The sequence below is a fragment of the Spermophilus citellus genome, assembly GCF_964194105.1.
Source record: "Spermophilus citellus genome assembly, chromosome: 18".
Lineage (NCBI taxonomy): Eukaryota > Metazoa > Chordata > Mammalia > Rodentia > Sciuridae > Spermophilus > Spermophilus citellus.
The window spans coordinates 63,314,494-63,328,449 of record NC_138200.1 but is presented as its reverse complement, the minus strand read 5'-3'; the positions used below and the strand labels follow the sequence as shown (position 1 = coordinate 63,328,449).

Sequence of the window (13,956 nt, the reverse complement as noted above, 5' to 3'; positions counted from 1 at the left end):
CTTCAAGAGGAGGTAGCAAATGACCAAGCTGTCAATTAATTGGCTAAAAGTCATCAGGCAGGAGCTGGGATGTAAACTTAGATTCTCCTTGAGCATAGGACCAGTCTGAGGTTAGAAGCATGGCCAAACAATAGCAGGTTATGCAACAAATGGTTTGAAATGACAGTAGTTTTAATTTTCCCACATATGCATCACGTTGGACTCATGACAGGGCTTCAATAGTTAAGGTAACACAGAAGTGGATGCAAAGTTGCACTGTGGCAGAGCTCTGCAAACTCTCCATTCCTCAGCCCTCCTCCCCAGCAGTACCACTCAGGATGGTAACAAGATAACACTTAGTAAGACAATAGTTTCAGCATTTCATGCAACTGTTCTGATTCACTCAAGGGATTAAACATTAATATTTAAGTGCCTCAGCTGCAGGTTGGTTCCCAGAAAGCAGACTCCAAGTGTTTATTTTATTTTTATTTTTTGGTACCGGGGATTGAACCCAGGGGCATTTAACCACTGAGCCACATTCTCAGCCCATTTTTTATTTTTTTGAATCAGGGTCTCACTAAGTTGCTTAGGGCCTCACCAAATTGCTGGCTGGCTTTTAACTCGAAATCCTCCTGCCTCAGCTTCCTGAGCTGCTGGGATTACAAGTGTGCATCACCATGCCCAGCTGAGAGGCCCAGGTCTTGATCACACCCAGGCACTTCACAGAGAAGTCACTGGATGCCAGGTGCCTCAGGAGGCACCACTTCAAAGAGGTGACCACTGTGTCTTTGACAACAGTGCCTAGTCACAAGCCTCCCACTGCAGGGAAACCTGAGCAGCACGTCTCAGGGGTCCCTACAGCCTCTGATCAACTCCAGATTGTTGACCTTGTTTTTGTTTTTGATAAACTATTTTAACATTTCATTCCTTTCAAATTACCTCAGAAGCAAATCTGGTTACAATGTTATAAGAAATTACATGTGAAAAGAGTTTGTATGGTTTACTAGCTCAAATGTGAATGTTCTCAGATTAGTGCCAAGTTCACTTCCAATTTAACCACATAGGGTCATGATTAATAAGGAATGCAAACTTTTTCATTTTTGCCAACATTTTTTACTTAAAACCCTGCTTTTATAAGGTACAGCTCTCACCAGATGGAATGATAAATAGCATACATAATTTTATTTTTGCCCTTTAATTTTCATGAGGGCCCAGTTCATTCTTGGCTGGTGGGTGATGGGTAAATGTTTCAGGTAGGGTCCTCTTGACACTGTCCTTCTGTTCAGGTGAAGATCACAGTGCTGGAGGACAATGACCCCTTTGCCCAGTACCACTACCTGGTGACAGTCTACACAGGACACCGGCGAGGGGCAGCCACGTCCTCCAAGGTACCTCACCACAGGAGACCCATGGACTGATCTGCATGGTCCACCCATCCAAGTGCTTGCTCTGCCATAGTGACTAGCACACTGGATTTGTGTTCTTGGAATATTTTCTTAGTTTTTCTTTTCTTTTTTTTTTTTATCTTAGAAAAAATAATCCTTTTTGTCATACAAAATATGACCTTAAGCCCCAATATTTAAAATGAGGAGAAGGAGTGGTTCAGGGAGCACTGGGTCTAGCTGTTCATCTCTCCCTTCTCCCAAAGAATCATGCTGACTTTCAGTTTGTTGACCAAAAGCAAGTTTACCCACAGAGGAGGTAGTCACTCGGTAAACTTACCAAGGAAAAATGGGAAATAATGTGTGGAAGAGAAGGGGAAATGGAAGGAAGGAAAAATCTTGAATTACACTCTCAATGGGCTGACAGCTGGACTAGGGCTCAGCAGTCTGCAGAGCTGCCTGTCCTCCAGCAGCTGACCAGGGCTATTGAAGAGAGTATTTCTGCTACTTACAGGCTCTCTGAAGTCCTCGAGTTCAGTGATGGAGTGCGTGTGGGCTGTCTCTGTAATGTCTTATATTCCTTGCTGGTTCCCTTGCCAGAATACATCATCCCCTGCAGCCGCCTCCACGTTCCCTTACTGACACTGAGGGGTCCATGGCGCACAGTTTGGGCACCATCATCACTGTGTACACAGTCCTGGGGAAAATTCCATTGTTTTAGAAAATGCAATCAGGCTTCATGAGAGTAGGGTATTTCTCTGTTTATTTTTTTAATTATATTTTTTATTTATGTGTATTTATTTTATTTTTTAAATTTAAAACTTTTATTCATCGCTGTATCTTAGGTCTTAGATCAGCTGTCTGACCCAACGTAAGTACTAGGAATCATTTTCATACAGCCAATGAACTATCCATCTCATTTCTGTTGGATGCTAAATAGTTGACCTCAATAGGAGGGGAATGAAAAACCCTCTATTCACAGGCATATTGTCTTAATTGGGTTTCCCTAGGGTAGTGGCTCTCCACTGGGGTGATCTTGCCTCTGAGGGGACAGTTGGCAAGGTTTAGGGCATCTGGCTCCCATGTCAATGGTGGAGGTGGGAAAACACCCCTATAAAAGCTGACTCTGACACAAGAATTGAAGTGCAAATAATTCATCAGAGATGGAGTCCCAGGGAATGAGAGTAGAAGAGTAGGAATCCGTACAGGGGAAGGCAGGCAGACGATGAAAGGTACCTGATCAAACTGATTATCTCTGTGGGCACCTGAGTCTAAGGCCACTGGGGGACTCAAAAATAGTGTCAAACATGTGTCCCCAGAATATCCCATCTGAGAGAGGAGGGAACTGAGGCACTGGTCAGCCACCTCCCACAATGAGAACAGCAGGTGTGGGCCATTCATTCTCTGGCTTTTCTTTGGTTCTAACAGCCAAAGAAAGTCCCTGGGGAAAGAGCCGCCAGGGGTGGCGGTTGGATGCAGTGCTGGGAGCACTACCTGTGTGAGGCTAAGGGCTGCAGGCAGCACAGGCAGGTTCTGCTGCGATGCTATTTTTGTTTCAGAAAACCAGGCACTGCGGATCAACACTTCCTGGATAGCTTCAGAAAAACAGATTCGTGGGTCCAATCTGCACTATTCTTACTTGGTAGCTCTAAGGTGGCCCTGGGAGTATGTGTTCTCAAAGCAGTGGGTACTCCTTTATTCACTCTCAATGCCAGGTACTCAGAAGCACTGAAAAGACAATTAGAACAGGAAGGAAACCATTTCTTGCCCTACAGCCCTTACAAATAAACATACGAGAAGTTCGAAAATGTTGCCAGCAAGCATTTTTAAAAATGAACTTAATTGATCTTGAAGACATGAATGCAGTTAGGGCCACCCCAAATCTGTATTCAACTGAAAAACAGGCAGGTCAAAGACGGGAGGAGAGGAAAAGGTAAAAGGGTTGTGCTTCATTGGTTTTTGTTGGTTTCTAGCCACCCCAATTAAGCAAGGCCAGCAGGACTCAGTCCCCAAGTGAAGATGGCCACTCTTGGTCTCTGGATTTCAGGTGACTGTCACCCTCTATGGCATGGATGGAGAGAGTGAGCCCCATCACCTGTCAGACCCTGATTCCCCAGTTTTTGAGCGAGGAGGTGTGGATGTCTTCTTGCTTTCTACCCTGTTCCCTCTTGGAGAACTGCGGAGCCTCAGGCTGTGGCATGACAACTCAGGGGACCAGCCATCCTGGTGAGTCAGAGAAAGCAAACCATGAGGACCTTCACAGTCCAGGTTGGGGCGAGGTACTGCACATTTGTTGCCTTCTTGGCCCTCATAAGCCTCCGCAAAACATGTAGAATGGATGAGGAAACCGGGGTCAGAAGGACCACCTGGTTCATGATCCACACAAACCAGATCGGGAGCAAGAGGACTGGAAGTTACAGCCCTGGTGTCCAGACTTAGCCTACCCTTCGCCCTTCCACAGCAACAATCTGACACTTGTGGCAAGTTCAGAACAAGGTCTTCCCCATTATGTCTGAGGCCCAAACTAGTGACCTAAATGAATGGTGTCAGCCTGCGTGCCATCAGCAGATGGAGGCTTTAGAACAACACAGCATTTACACCACTGTCTTTAATTAAACCAAGGGATTAAATATCCGCACCTTATGAGCCTCAGCCATTGGGTGGTTCCTGGGAAGCAGCCTCTGAAATGGAGATGAGTGTGTTGGGTACCTATTAAGGGGTCCAGGATCAGACCTGGGAAGGAGGAAGCAGGATGGGCAGGGTTGAGGTCCAGCTGCAATGCAGCCTAATAACAGGCCCATGGAGAGCTCTGGTTTTGGTCACAGGTCTTGTTCACTCCAGGCCCTGCATCCTTAGGTGTTAGTCACATGACCCTGGCATAGTGACTTACACCCCTGATGGGCCTTCCTCCCTGAAATGAAAATGCCCGTGGAGAGCCCCTCCTCTCAGCACTGTGCAGTGAACACTGGGAAAATGACTTTGCTCTTGTGACTGTCCTTATTGGCTGTACAGTGACAGGGAGAGCTGCTGCTGGAGCTGACCTCCAAGACAAGCAAGATGCTCCCATTTCCTCCTCAGGCCCCCTCAATCAGGGTCGATGAGGCCCTTGAAGTCCCAGGTCCAGATAGATGGTGGCCTGATTGTGTGGCTAGAAAGGTGAGACAGGGTCATTTCAGTGTGTTCTGACTGCACCTGCCTGCACTTTCGACAGCTTTGGCTGTACTCACTCATGGCTGGACACTGGCCCTGGCCAGGTGCCACGGGGAGGGCCAAGAGTTTCCAAATGTGCCCTCCTGTAGCTCATCTGTGGACCAGCCACAGCCTCCCAGAGCCGGCTCCCCAGCTCCCCACAGGAGGCCAGTTTTGATCAAGGTGCCAAAATCAATGAAGTGAAATGCAGTTTCTTTCTCCAGCAGCTCCTGTTCTTGGGGTTCAAGGCTGTAGAGGTGTTAAGCTTCAGGGTGCCCAGGGAAGTCTCATTTCCCCACACCTTATCCTCACAACTGCGTGTCCCTTTTCCAGGTACGTGAGCCGGGTGATGGTCTATGACCTGGCGATGGACCAGAAGTGGTATTTCCTCTGCAACTCATGGCTGTCCATCAATGTTGGAGACTGTGTCCTTGACAAGGTGTTTCCAGTGGCCACAGAGCAGGATAGGAAACAATTCAGGTTCTTTTTCTTTCTTCGCTGCACTTGGTGCCCAGCAGTATCTGGCTCACAGTACTGTGCCCAACAAATACTTGATGAATGATCAGGATGACATGGAAAATCACTGTTGTTGGCCACTAGCCCTTTCTTTGTGTTCCTTTCCCCTAAGTCCAGCCCACCCACAAGCCTCAGTGTGGTGGTCAAAGTACTGGACAGCTCTAGAGGGTACTGGCATGGACTAATGAGTACAGGCCTGCCCCAGGAATCTCAGTGCTGGGCACTCTGGAGGGTCTGGGCCCTTGAACAGCTCCTATGGTTAAACTCCATTATACTCACAGGAAACAATTTGAATTTTTACTGAAAATCGGGGGCTGTTATTGGGAATCTGCCTTACAATTTTTATTCTCTCAAGCCAAATCCCATTTGAATGCAGAGCCAGGAGTTTTTAATCATGCTCTAATAATAATCTAATTATAGCAAAATTAATAATATTATAGTTTATTATACTAAAACTATACCCCAAATAACAGTGTGAACACTAAACACTCACCTGTGTGCTATTACTGTCCCAAATGCATTACAAAAATGACAACTTTGAATCCTTCCAACCATGTGGTAAAGTAGGGTCTGCTGTTATCCACATTTGTTTTAAGAAGTTTTGTTTAATTTTTTTTTATTTTATTGTTTTTAGAAAGATAGAATTTTTAATATTTATTTTTTAGTTCTCGGCGGACACACCATCTTTGTTTGTATGTGGTGCTGAAGATCGAACCCGGACCGCACGCATGCCAGGCGAGAGCACTATCGCTTGAGCCACATCCCCAGCCCTAATTTATTTTTTTAATATATATATTTAGTTGTCTATGGACCTTCATTTTATTTTTTTATATATGGTACTGAGAGTTGAACCCAGTGCCTCACAAGGTTACAGACAAGTAAACTGAGGTGCAGCTGTTAGCACCCTCATCCAAGGTCCCAGGGCTAGAAGAGAGCAGGCTGGGATCCCATGCAGCTAGAGAAACCAGGTCTCCCACTCCTCTCTCTCTAAACACCTGTCCCCTCTCCCTGCCTGCCCACAGCCACCTGTTCTTCATGAAAACCTCCACGGGCTTCCAGGAAGGACACATCTGGTATTCCATCTTCAGCGGCTCAGCTCGGAGCAACTTCACACGCGTTCAGAGGGTGTCCTGCTGCTTCTCCCTGCTCCTGTGCACCATGCTGACCAGTATCATGTTTTGGGGTGTCCCCAAGGACCCAGCTGAGCAAAAGATGGACTTGGGTAATTCCTGCTGTCATGACGGTCAGAGCTAGTGGCTGGTGGACATCAGTCTTCATTGCTAGTCATGCCACTATGATCCAGAGATTTACTAGGGCCCAGCCATGTAGACATGGCTGGCCACCCACCTTATGATCTTAGCCTTCAGTCCCCCAGAGTTAAGCTGACACCATGTGCTTCAGGCCCACCATAAATCACACTGTCAGCCCAGACTATCTGACATGTTCCGCAGCCCCGGGTAAACAAAGACACTTTTGCCAGGCAAGACATCCAAAGGCTTTGAGGTGACATCCCAGGAGTAGGGCCCGGTTGATCCTTCACTGCACAGCCGCCTTCTGGAAGCAGTGGAGGGGACTTGGCTCCTGGTGACTGTGTCTTCCTTTGCCCTGTTCCTCCCTGTTCCCAGGTAAAATTGAGTTCACTTGGCAGGAAGTGATGATCGGGCTGGAGAGCTCCATCCTCATGTTCCCCATCAACCTCTTGATTGTCCAGATCTTTCGAAACACCTGTCCTCGGGTCCCAAAGGAGCAGAACACGGGGACTGGGGGGACCCCCAAGATGACTCCTGCACCACAGCCCATGGAGGATGGCCTTCTGACACCTGAAGCAGTGACCAAGGCATGCCCTCAAGCTCAGCTTGTGCGAGGGGGTACTCTAGCTCAGGCAGAAGTGGGGGTAGGGTTGGGGCCCAGCAGCCTCAAGCCATCTCAACCTCAGTTGCCAAGATTCACCAACTAATACACACACACACACACACACACACACACACACACACACACAAATGTGTACCCACACACACATGTGCTTTCTGAGTGCCTACTGTGTGAAACAGTCCACTCGGTACAGCCTACCAGGCTGGCAGCCCACGGAAGACTCCTGCTGCCTTCTGCACTGGATATGCTTTTATTTCCCATGTGCCTCTCTGAGGATCACAGCCTGGAGGGAGTCAGTTTATATCCTAGAAAAAGATGTTAGAGGTGGTGGACAGAAGTCCTGGGAGGTCCAGATCATGCCTCAGTGGGCAGAGTGGGGTTCAAATGCAGATTGCTGAGCCCAGGCGTGTGCCCTTGCCCCAAGCAGCACGCCCTCCCCTGAGGCTCTGTCTGCTTACCCCACGGGGCTGCCTTGCAGGATGTGTGCAGACTTGTCAGCTCGCTGTTCAAAGCTCTGAAGGTGCCACCGCCAGTCGTCGGTGGGGACTCGGTGGGCTCGATGGACATCAACAACCTCCTGGCTTTGGTGGAAGACCTCATTCGTCCACAGAACACAAGGAGGCAGGGCTTCCAGGAAGAGGCTGAAAAGAGAGGAGAACCTTTTACACTCACTCTTGGATCTGCACAAGTGAATGGTAAGGCCTGGACATTTCTGTGCCCAGAGAAAGGAAATTCTGGAGCCAAGGGGAGAGGGTCACAGGGTGGTACCCTTACCTGCCTCTGCTCAAACTGCAGTCACCTCCCTTTCTACACCACAGGCACCCAGCTGTCCTCCCACTATGTCCTGGCTGCCTTCACTATGCCCTGGATCCCTCTGGCCCTGTAGTCCAGAATGTCACTCACCCTTTCTCTGCTTGGCCATTTCTCACCCGACATTTGGTTCGGTCTTAAGCATCCTTCTTGGGGGAGCAACCCAAGTCTCCCAGGCTCTGGGCCCCTGCTATTTGGCCACCATGCCTCTCCTTACATTCACTGCTCGTGGCCAAATAATAAATTGTGTAAAGAGTTGTTTAAAGTCTGCACCATCCTTTCTGTTCCCCAAACTTCATGAAGTGAGAGCCACCCATTTGCCTTGTCTTGGGGTGACCAGTTCTGTGACCTTGGAAGGATGCTTCAGTTCTCTGTGCCCCATGTTCCTTTTCCTGTAAAGTGTCAGAGCTGCAGAGTTGACCCAGATCTGCTTTCAAATGTGTGGGGCAGGACACAAGATGACGGACGACCAGGGCAGCAGAACACATTAAAGGACATTGATTCACAGAGTGACAAAGTTCTTTTCTCTATTCCTACTCAATCCTCCTAATTAATCAAGAAGTCAAGGAAAATCTCAGTTGGAGCCACTAAATCTTTAATGCTTCTCTACCACTTGTTGATCTCTTGTTTGGCAGAGGTAGGAGATCTCAAATTCAGTGTCTTTTGCTATAATATCCAGCTAGAATTTAGTAACATTGTCTCATGTCCTACATATGGCATTTGTTGTGGTTTGATCCAGTCTCCTTACTCTCCTCTTGATCCTTTTCCCATCTGGGTCAGCTTCCATCACTGTGACAAAATACCTGAGATGATCAATTTAAAAGGAAGAAAGGTTCCTGGTTTCAGTCCATGGTGGCTTGGCCTTGTTGCTTTGGCCTAGGGTGAGGCAGAACATCGTGGCAGGAGCCTGTGACACAACAAAACTGCTCACCTCATGGCTGTAATGGGTCTTAGCACTCAGACTTGTCACGTCTCAACTTTGCTTAGAACACAGTGTGGGTTATAGAATGGGTGATTTGAATTCATAATCTTGGTCCAAACCCCTATGATTAAATATTCCAGGGGCAGACCAGGCATGTGCATTTCCAGCCAGGCACCTTGCTGCTTTTCATGCACCTTGAATTTGGAGAGCCACTGTCCTCCAGATGAAGTCCTATCCCCTTACTGTAGCACTTGGGCCTTTGTAGCCAGGCCACACTGACCCCATGGTCATGAAGGTCATCCTGGCAGGGCTCTGCTTTCACTGGACTCTTGGCCCTGAGTTGGGAGGCTTTGGAATTAAGGACACAGCCTGACTCAAGATCTCCCAATGCAATAGCAACTGTGCAACTTGAGACAAGTTGATCAACCTCTCTGAGACTTAGTTTCCTCTTCTATAAAATGGGGGCACTAATCCGCCTGGCTTCTTGGCTAGTTGTGAGGACTGAACAAGATTGTAAGATATATGGGGCTGGGGATGTGGCTCAAGCGGTAGCGCTCTCGCCTGGCATGCGTGCGGCCCGGGTTCGATTCTCAGCACCACATACAAACAAAAGATGTTGTGTCCGCCAATAACTAAAAAATAAATATTAAAATTCTCTCTCTCTCTTTAAAAAAAAAAAAGATTGTAAGATATATAGAAGGCTTAGCCCCCCACCCACCTGACACAAAGCAGGTATTTTGTTAGTTCTGTTTTGATTGGTAGGGATGGCACCTTCTTGGAAACAGGAGCAGGAGCCCTGCAATAGAGTGTATTCGCACTGGACTCCCCAGCTGAGGCTTCAGTGAGGGAGGCCCAGGGCAAGGATCTAGCTGTGGCACACATTCCCACCACAGTCTTCTCTTTGCACACAAACTATTCCCATTCACCTCTCACTGGCGACTGGGATGGGATCACGGGGGGAGGGCTCCATTTTGCCATCTCCTGTGTCCAGCTGCACACACCCTCTGGGAAGGTGAACAGGGGTTCAGAGCCCAGCCCTCACGGCAGGACAGCATGTCCTGGGTGCAGCCTTCCAGCCCATTGCCCAGGGACTGGGGCCTGGTTCCACCTATAGAGTCCACGTTTCCCTTAAAAGGCATGCTTCTCTTAAAAGGAATAGTGGAAATCTGGGTTTTTTTTCCTCCCAAGAAATCTGGTACTTTTGCAATTTAAAACAATGAAAGGTGTTTAAAAAGTTTCAGAGAATCTGGGTTTGTAGCCCAGTAGTAGAGCACTTGTTTTGCATGTGCAGGTCCTGGGTTCTATCCCCAGAACAGCAAAAAAATCAAAAACTTTGTTTTTTAAATCTGAAATTTGAACAAAGCAACTGTAGAAGAATATTCATGGGATTATCTGGGGGTCTTGGGCTCTGATTGGATATTTGATGGGAATATTGTTAATTACTAAAGATTCATAATGCCATGGTTATTTTTTTAAAGTCCTTCTCTTCTACATAAATATACTGAATTATTTAATGAAATGATACAAACTTCAGAATTTGCTGCAAAATAATCCATGTGGATAGTGGGGTGGGTGCTGGCAAAACACATGGGAACTGATTTTGCAGCTGGGTGTCAGGGTGTGCGGTTTCTTCTTATCACTCTCCACTCTTCTGTTTGAACCGTTTTATGATTTAGACAAGATCAAGACTCACAGGCGTCATGCTTCAAGTTCAGGACTTACCACGTGAAGTGTCTACAGATGGTATGAGGCCATGGTGGGGATGGCTCTAGGATCCTCAGGGAGGTGGCAGCTGCCTCTGTCCCGGCTGCCATCTTGATTGGAACTGGCTCCGAGTCAGCTCAGCTATGGCTTTCTCTTTTTTCCCCCCAGAGAAAGCACAGTGCCAGGAGCCCAAGTTGGCCCCCAGCAGTCCCTGGAAGGGCAGCACCTACAGGCAGTGTCTCTACCTTCAGCTGCAGCACGTGGAGCAAGAGCTGAGACTGGTGGGGCCCGGAGGCTTCCCGCACCACAGCCACGCCCAGGCCCTCAGGCAGCTGCAGACCCTGAAGGGCTGTCTGGGGGGACAGCTGGGCATCCTGGCCCCGGCATATGTCAGGTAACCCACTTTCCCAGTGACGAGCAGGACAGCCTGGGGGCTGTGGGAGAGGGCATCCTATCCTGAGGAACCTTAGGAGGATGCTCTCACCCCAGACCTCTAAGCAGAAGGGACTTGGGACTCCTGAAGGAAGCATGTTGAGCCAAGCTGTCTTGGAAGACACCTGCAACCCTGGGCACAGCACTTTACAATCTGTAGCCATCTTCGTGTGGATTTTTTCCTAGCTGTGCCTCCTTGGGCCAGTCCCTCTCTGAGCCTCCTTCTCTTGTAAAGTGGGAGTGATAATGGGTATCTCCTGTTTCAAACTTAAAACAAATTATATATTTTTTAAGATAAATAGTGAGGTTTGACTACAGACAGGTTATTAGATGACCCTGAGGAATTATTACTCATTTGTTAGCTGTGATGATGGCATAGTAACTTGGTAAGAAAATGATCATTTTTGAGTTGCACTTTGAAGTAATTAGATTTTGAATTATGTCTGGAGCTTATTTTTAAACATTCCCTAATAAAGGGAGAAGGAAGCCAGGGACAAATGGGATAGCATGTCAAGGTGGTGACAATGTGGGAATCAATTGCTGTACCTAGGGTTTTCTGTGCTTGATAATTTTTGATGAGACATTTTTCATGATAAAAGTGAAAAAAAAATTATATACAGCCCATTTCTAGGATTGCTATGAGGGAATAATGGAGCAAGTCTGTATAAAGTGTTTAGTTGGGGGGCTTTCTTCCAGCAGACCTTAATGAGACTGCTTGTACTTGACGGGAGCTCAGGCAGCAGGAACACCCTAATCCCAGCAGCAATAATCCTCAACCTCCAACTTCCCTAAAACCCCTATTGTCTTAAACTGGGAACGCCTTAAACTCAAGGAGCGGGATACTTCCTCAAACCTGATCAGCTCTAAACCCGGATCTGCCCTGGTCCTTGAGCAAGGTCACCTTACATGCAATGTCAACAGCGAAATTCTAAGGCAAGTCCATATAACATGGCAAGGAAATTTCGATGCGTCATTCCTACTTGGCAATGGCCCTCAGCACTAGTCTGTTAATTTTTTTTAGTTGTAGATGGACACAATGTCTTTTTTTATATATTTATTTTTTAGTTATTGGCGGACACAACATCTTTGTTTTGTATGTGGTGCTGAGGATCGAACCCGGGCCGCACGCATGCCAGGCGAACGCGCTACCGCTTGAGCCACATCCCCAACCCCACACATGTCTTTTTTAATTGATTTTTATGTGGTGCTGAGGATCAAACCCAGTGCCTCATGCATACGAGGCAAGCGCTCTACCACTGAACTACAACCCCAGCACCTAGAATAGTCTTTTGAGGTAGCAGGTTACAGAGGACAAAACAGAGGGTCTGGGAGGTCAAGGAGCTTGGCCACTGTCATGTAGATGATGAGGGCAGAAAAGGATTTGAACTTGAGCCACTGGTACCACCCTGACTGTCCACTCTCCTTTGTAGTATTCCATGGGCCAGGAGGTCCCGTGGTGGCCTGCCCTGGTGGTGCGTCCTGGTGGGCTGGCTCCTGGTGGTGGCCACGGGAGGTGTGGCGGCTTTCTTCACGATGCTCTATGGACTGCACTATGGGCGGGCCAGCTCCCTTCGGTGGCTCATCTCCATGGCTGTATCCTTGGTGGAGAGTGTGTTCATCACTCAGCCCCTTAAGGTCAGGACCCCTGTTCCAAAGTGCCACCCTCTTCCCTCCACCTGCCCTTACCCTCCCATGACTGGTCCTGCCTTGGGCTTAGGCCATGGATTCATTCAAGGAGCCTCCATGGAACACCACCTCTGTGCAGGCTCTGGGCAGGGAGGGTCATGAAGGCCTCAGCATAATAACCCATGTTATCCGACACTCGCTGGGTCAGGCTTGGTGCTGCGTGGAGAGACTTGCTTTCATAACCAAGTGAGATTATGGAATTGTGAGAAATTCTGTAGGGGAGGAGACCTGAAGTGAAGCAGTTAAGACCCCAGGGCTGGGACGTAGCCAGTGGTAGAGCTTGCCTAACAGGTGCAAGGACCTGGGAAGAAGGAGAAGTTAAGATCACAAACATTTTGCCCTGGACCCTATGTATATCTATAAATATGAATACCCTGTTTCCTTAATCCTAAGATATTTTTGATTATGAGAGAATGGCAATTTAAAAGAAATTAATTTTCTTTCACAATATAATGCTCAGTCATTAAGTGTGTGCACCAATTAGGAGCTATGCCCTGTTTCCGAAAGGTAAAATTACAACAAGCGTGCTAGCATTGAAGAAACACCAAGCCCTGACCTGGAGCTGGGTGGGTGGGGGCCCAGCTCACCTTGGAAGGAGCAGTCAACAGGCCATCTCTGGGGAACCCCTGGCAGTAGGGAGGAGTTAGTGTTGGGGTGGGGGCTGCAGAAAGGAGGGTCACTTGGTGACTCCTGACGCCTGTGGGATGTCACCAAGTCCCCACTCTCCTTCTATCCTTTGCTTCCCATTCTACTCTGAACAGACTTTATGATAAGACTCAAAACCTTCGAGAACTCCCCACAGACTAGGCTAGAATACTAAGGGCGCAGGTGTGTCCTGACTCTTCTGTTCCCAGCCACCCCGCAGAGCCCTACTGTTGTGCAGAGTAGGTGCAGGGTGAGTTCTCGCACCACTGAAGGCTGGAGGACAGGGTGGAGGAGGAGGAGGAGGGCCCCTATGTTGGAAGCCCACAGGCTGGGGTAGTCCTCTGTGGGCGAGTAGAGGTGGGCAGGCTTGGTGAGTTCAAGTCTGGCCAGTACCCCACCTGGCTGGTGGCTCACACTCCTCCTCACTGCCTCCCTCTCTGCAAAGGGTGGCCAGCTTCCCACTTGCCTGCCCCAGAGCCTGGCTCCTGTGCCCAGCACACAAATGTCCTGTCCCTCTCGGACCAGCCCTAAGAGTTTCCAGGGTGGGCTCGGGGTTCACCCCAGTGATTTGCAGGTACTGGGCTTTGCTGCTTTCTTTGCGCTGGTCTTGAAGAGACTGGAGGAGGAGGAGGAGACTATGCCCCCACTGCCGGGACATCTGTCCAGCCCAGGTAATGGGGCCTCTGTGGGTGGAAGCAGGGTCCTAGCCACCTAGTGGTCTTGAGGAGGCCATACAACTTCAGAGTCCAGCCTCTGCAGCCTGGGGTGGGGGTGGGGGGCGGTCTTCCTCCAGCCTTCTCCTTGGATTTGGGAGCCACA

The 13,956-nt window shown here is 48.6% G+C and overlaps 1 protein-coding gene across 1 annotated transcript in view; it reads left to right on the top strand.

The window, feature by feature from the left end:
* PKD1L3 (polycystin 1 like 3, transient receptor potential channel interacting) overlaps positions 1–13,956 on the top strand; it is an 82,218-nt gene that overhangs the window by 48,945 nt on the left and 19,317 nt on the right. Inside the window, exons 25-33 of the mRNA XM_081274732.1 lie at positions 1,266–1,367; positions 3,409–3,587; positions 4,884–5,030; positions 6,089–6,288; positions 6,692–6,903; positions 7,417–7,633; positions 10,543–10,768; positions 12,237–12,441; positions 13,712–13,808. Coding sequence (XP_081130858.1) covers positions 1,266–1,367; positions 3,409–3,587; positions 4,884–5,030; positions 6,089–6,288; positions 6,692–6,903; positions 7,417–7,633; positions 10,543–10,768; positions 12,237–12,441; positions 13,712–13,808 — 1,585 coding nt within the window. The remainder of the gene's footprint in view (positions 1–1,265; positions 1,368–3,408; positions 3,588–4,883; positions 5,031–6,088; positions 6,289–6,691; positions 6,904–7,416; positions 7,634–10,542; positions 10,769–12,236; positions 12,442–13,711; positions 13,809–13,956) is intronic.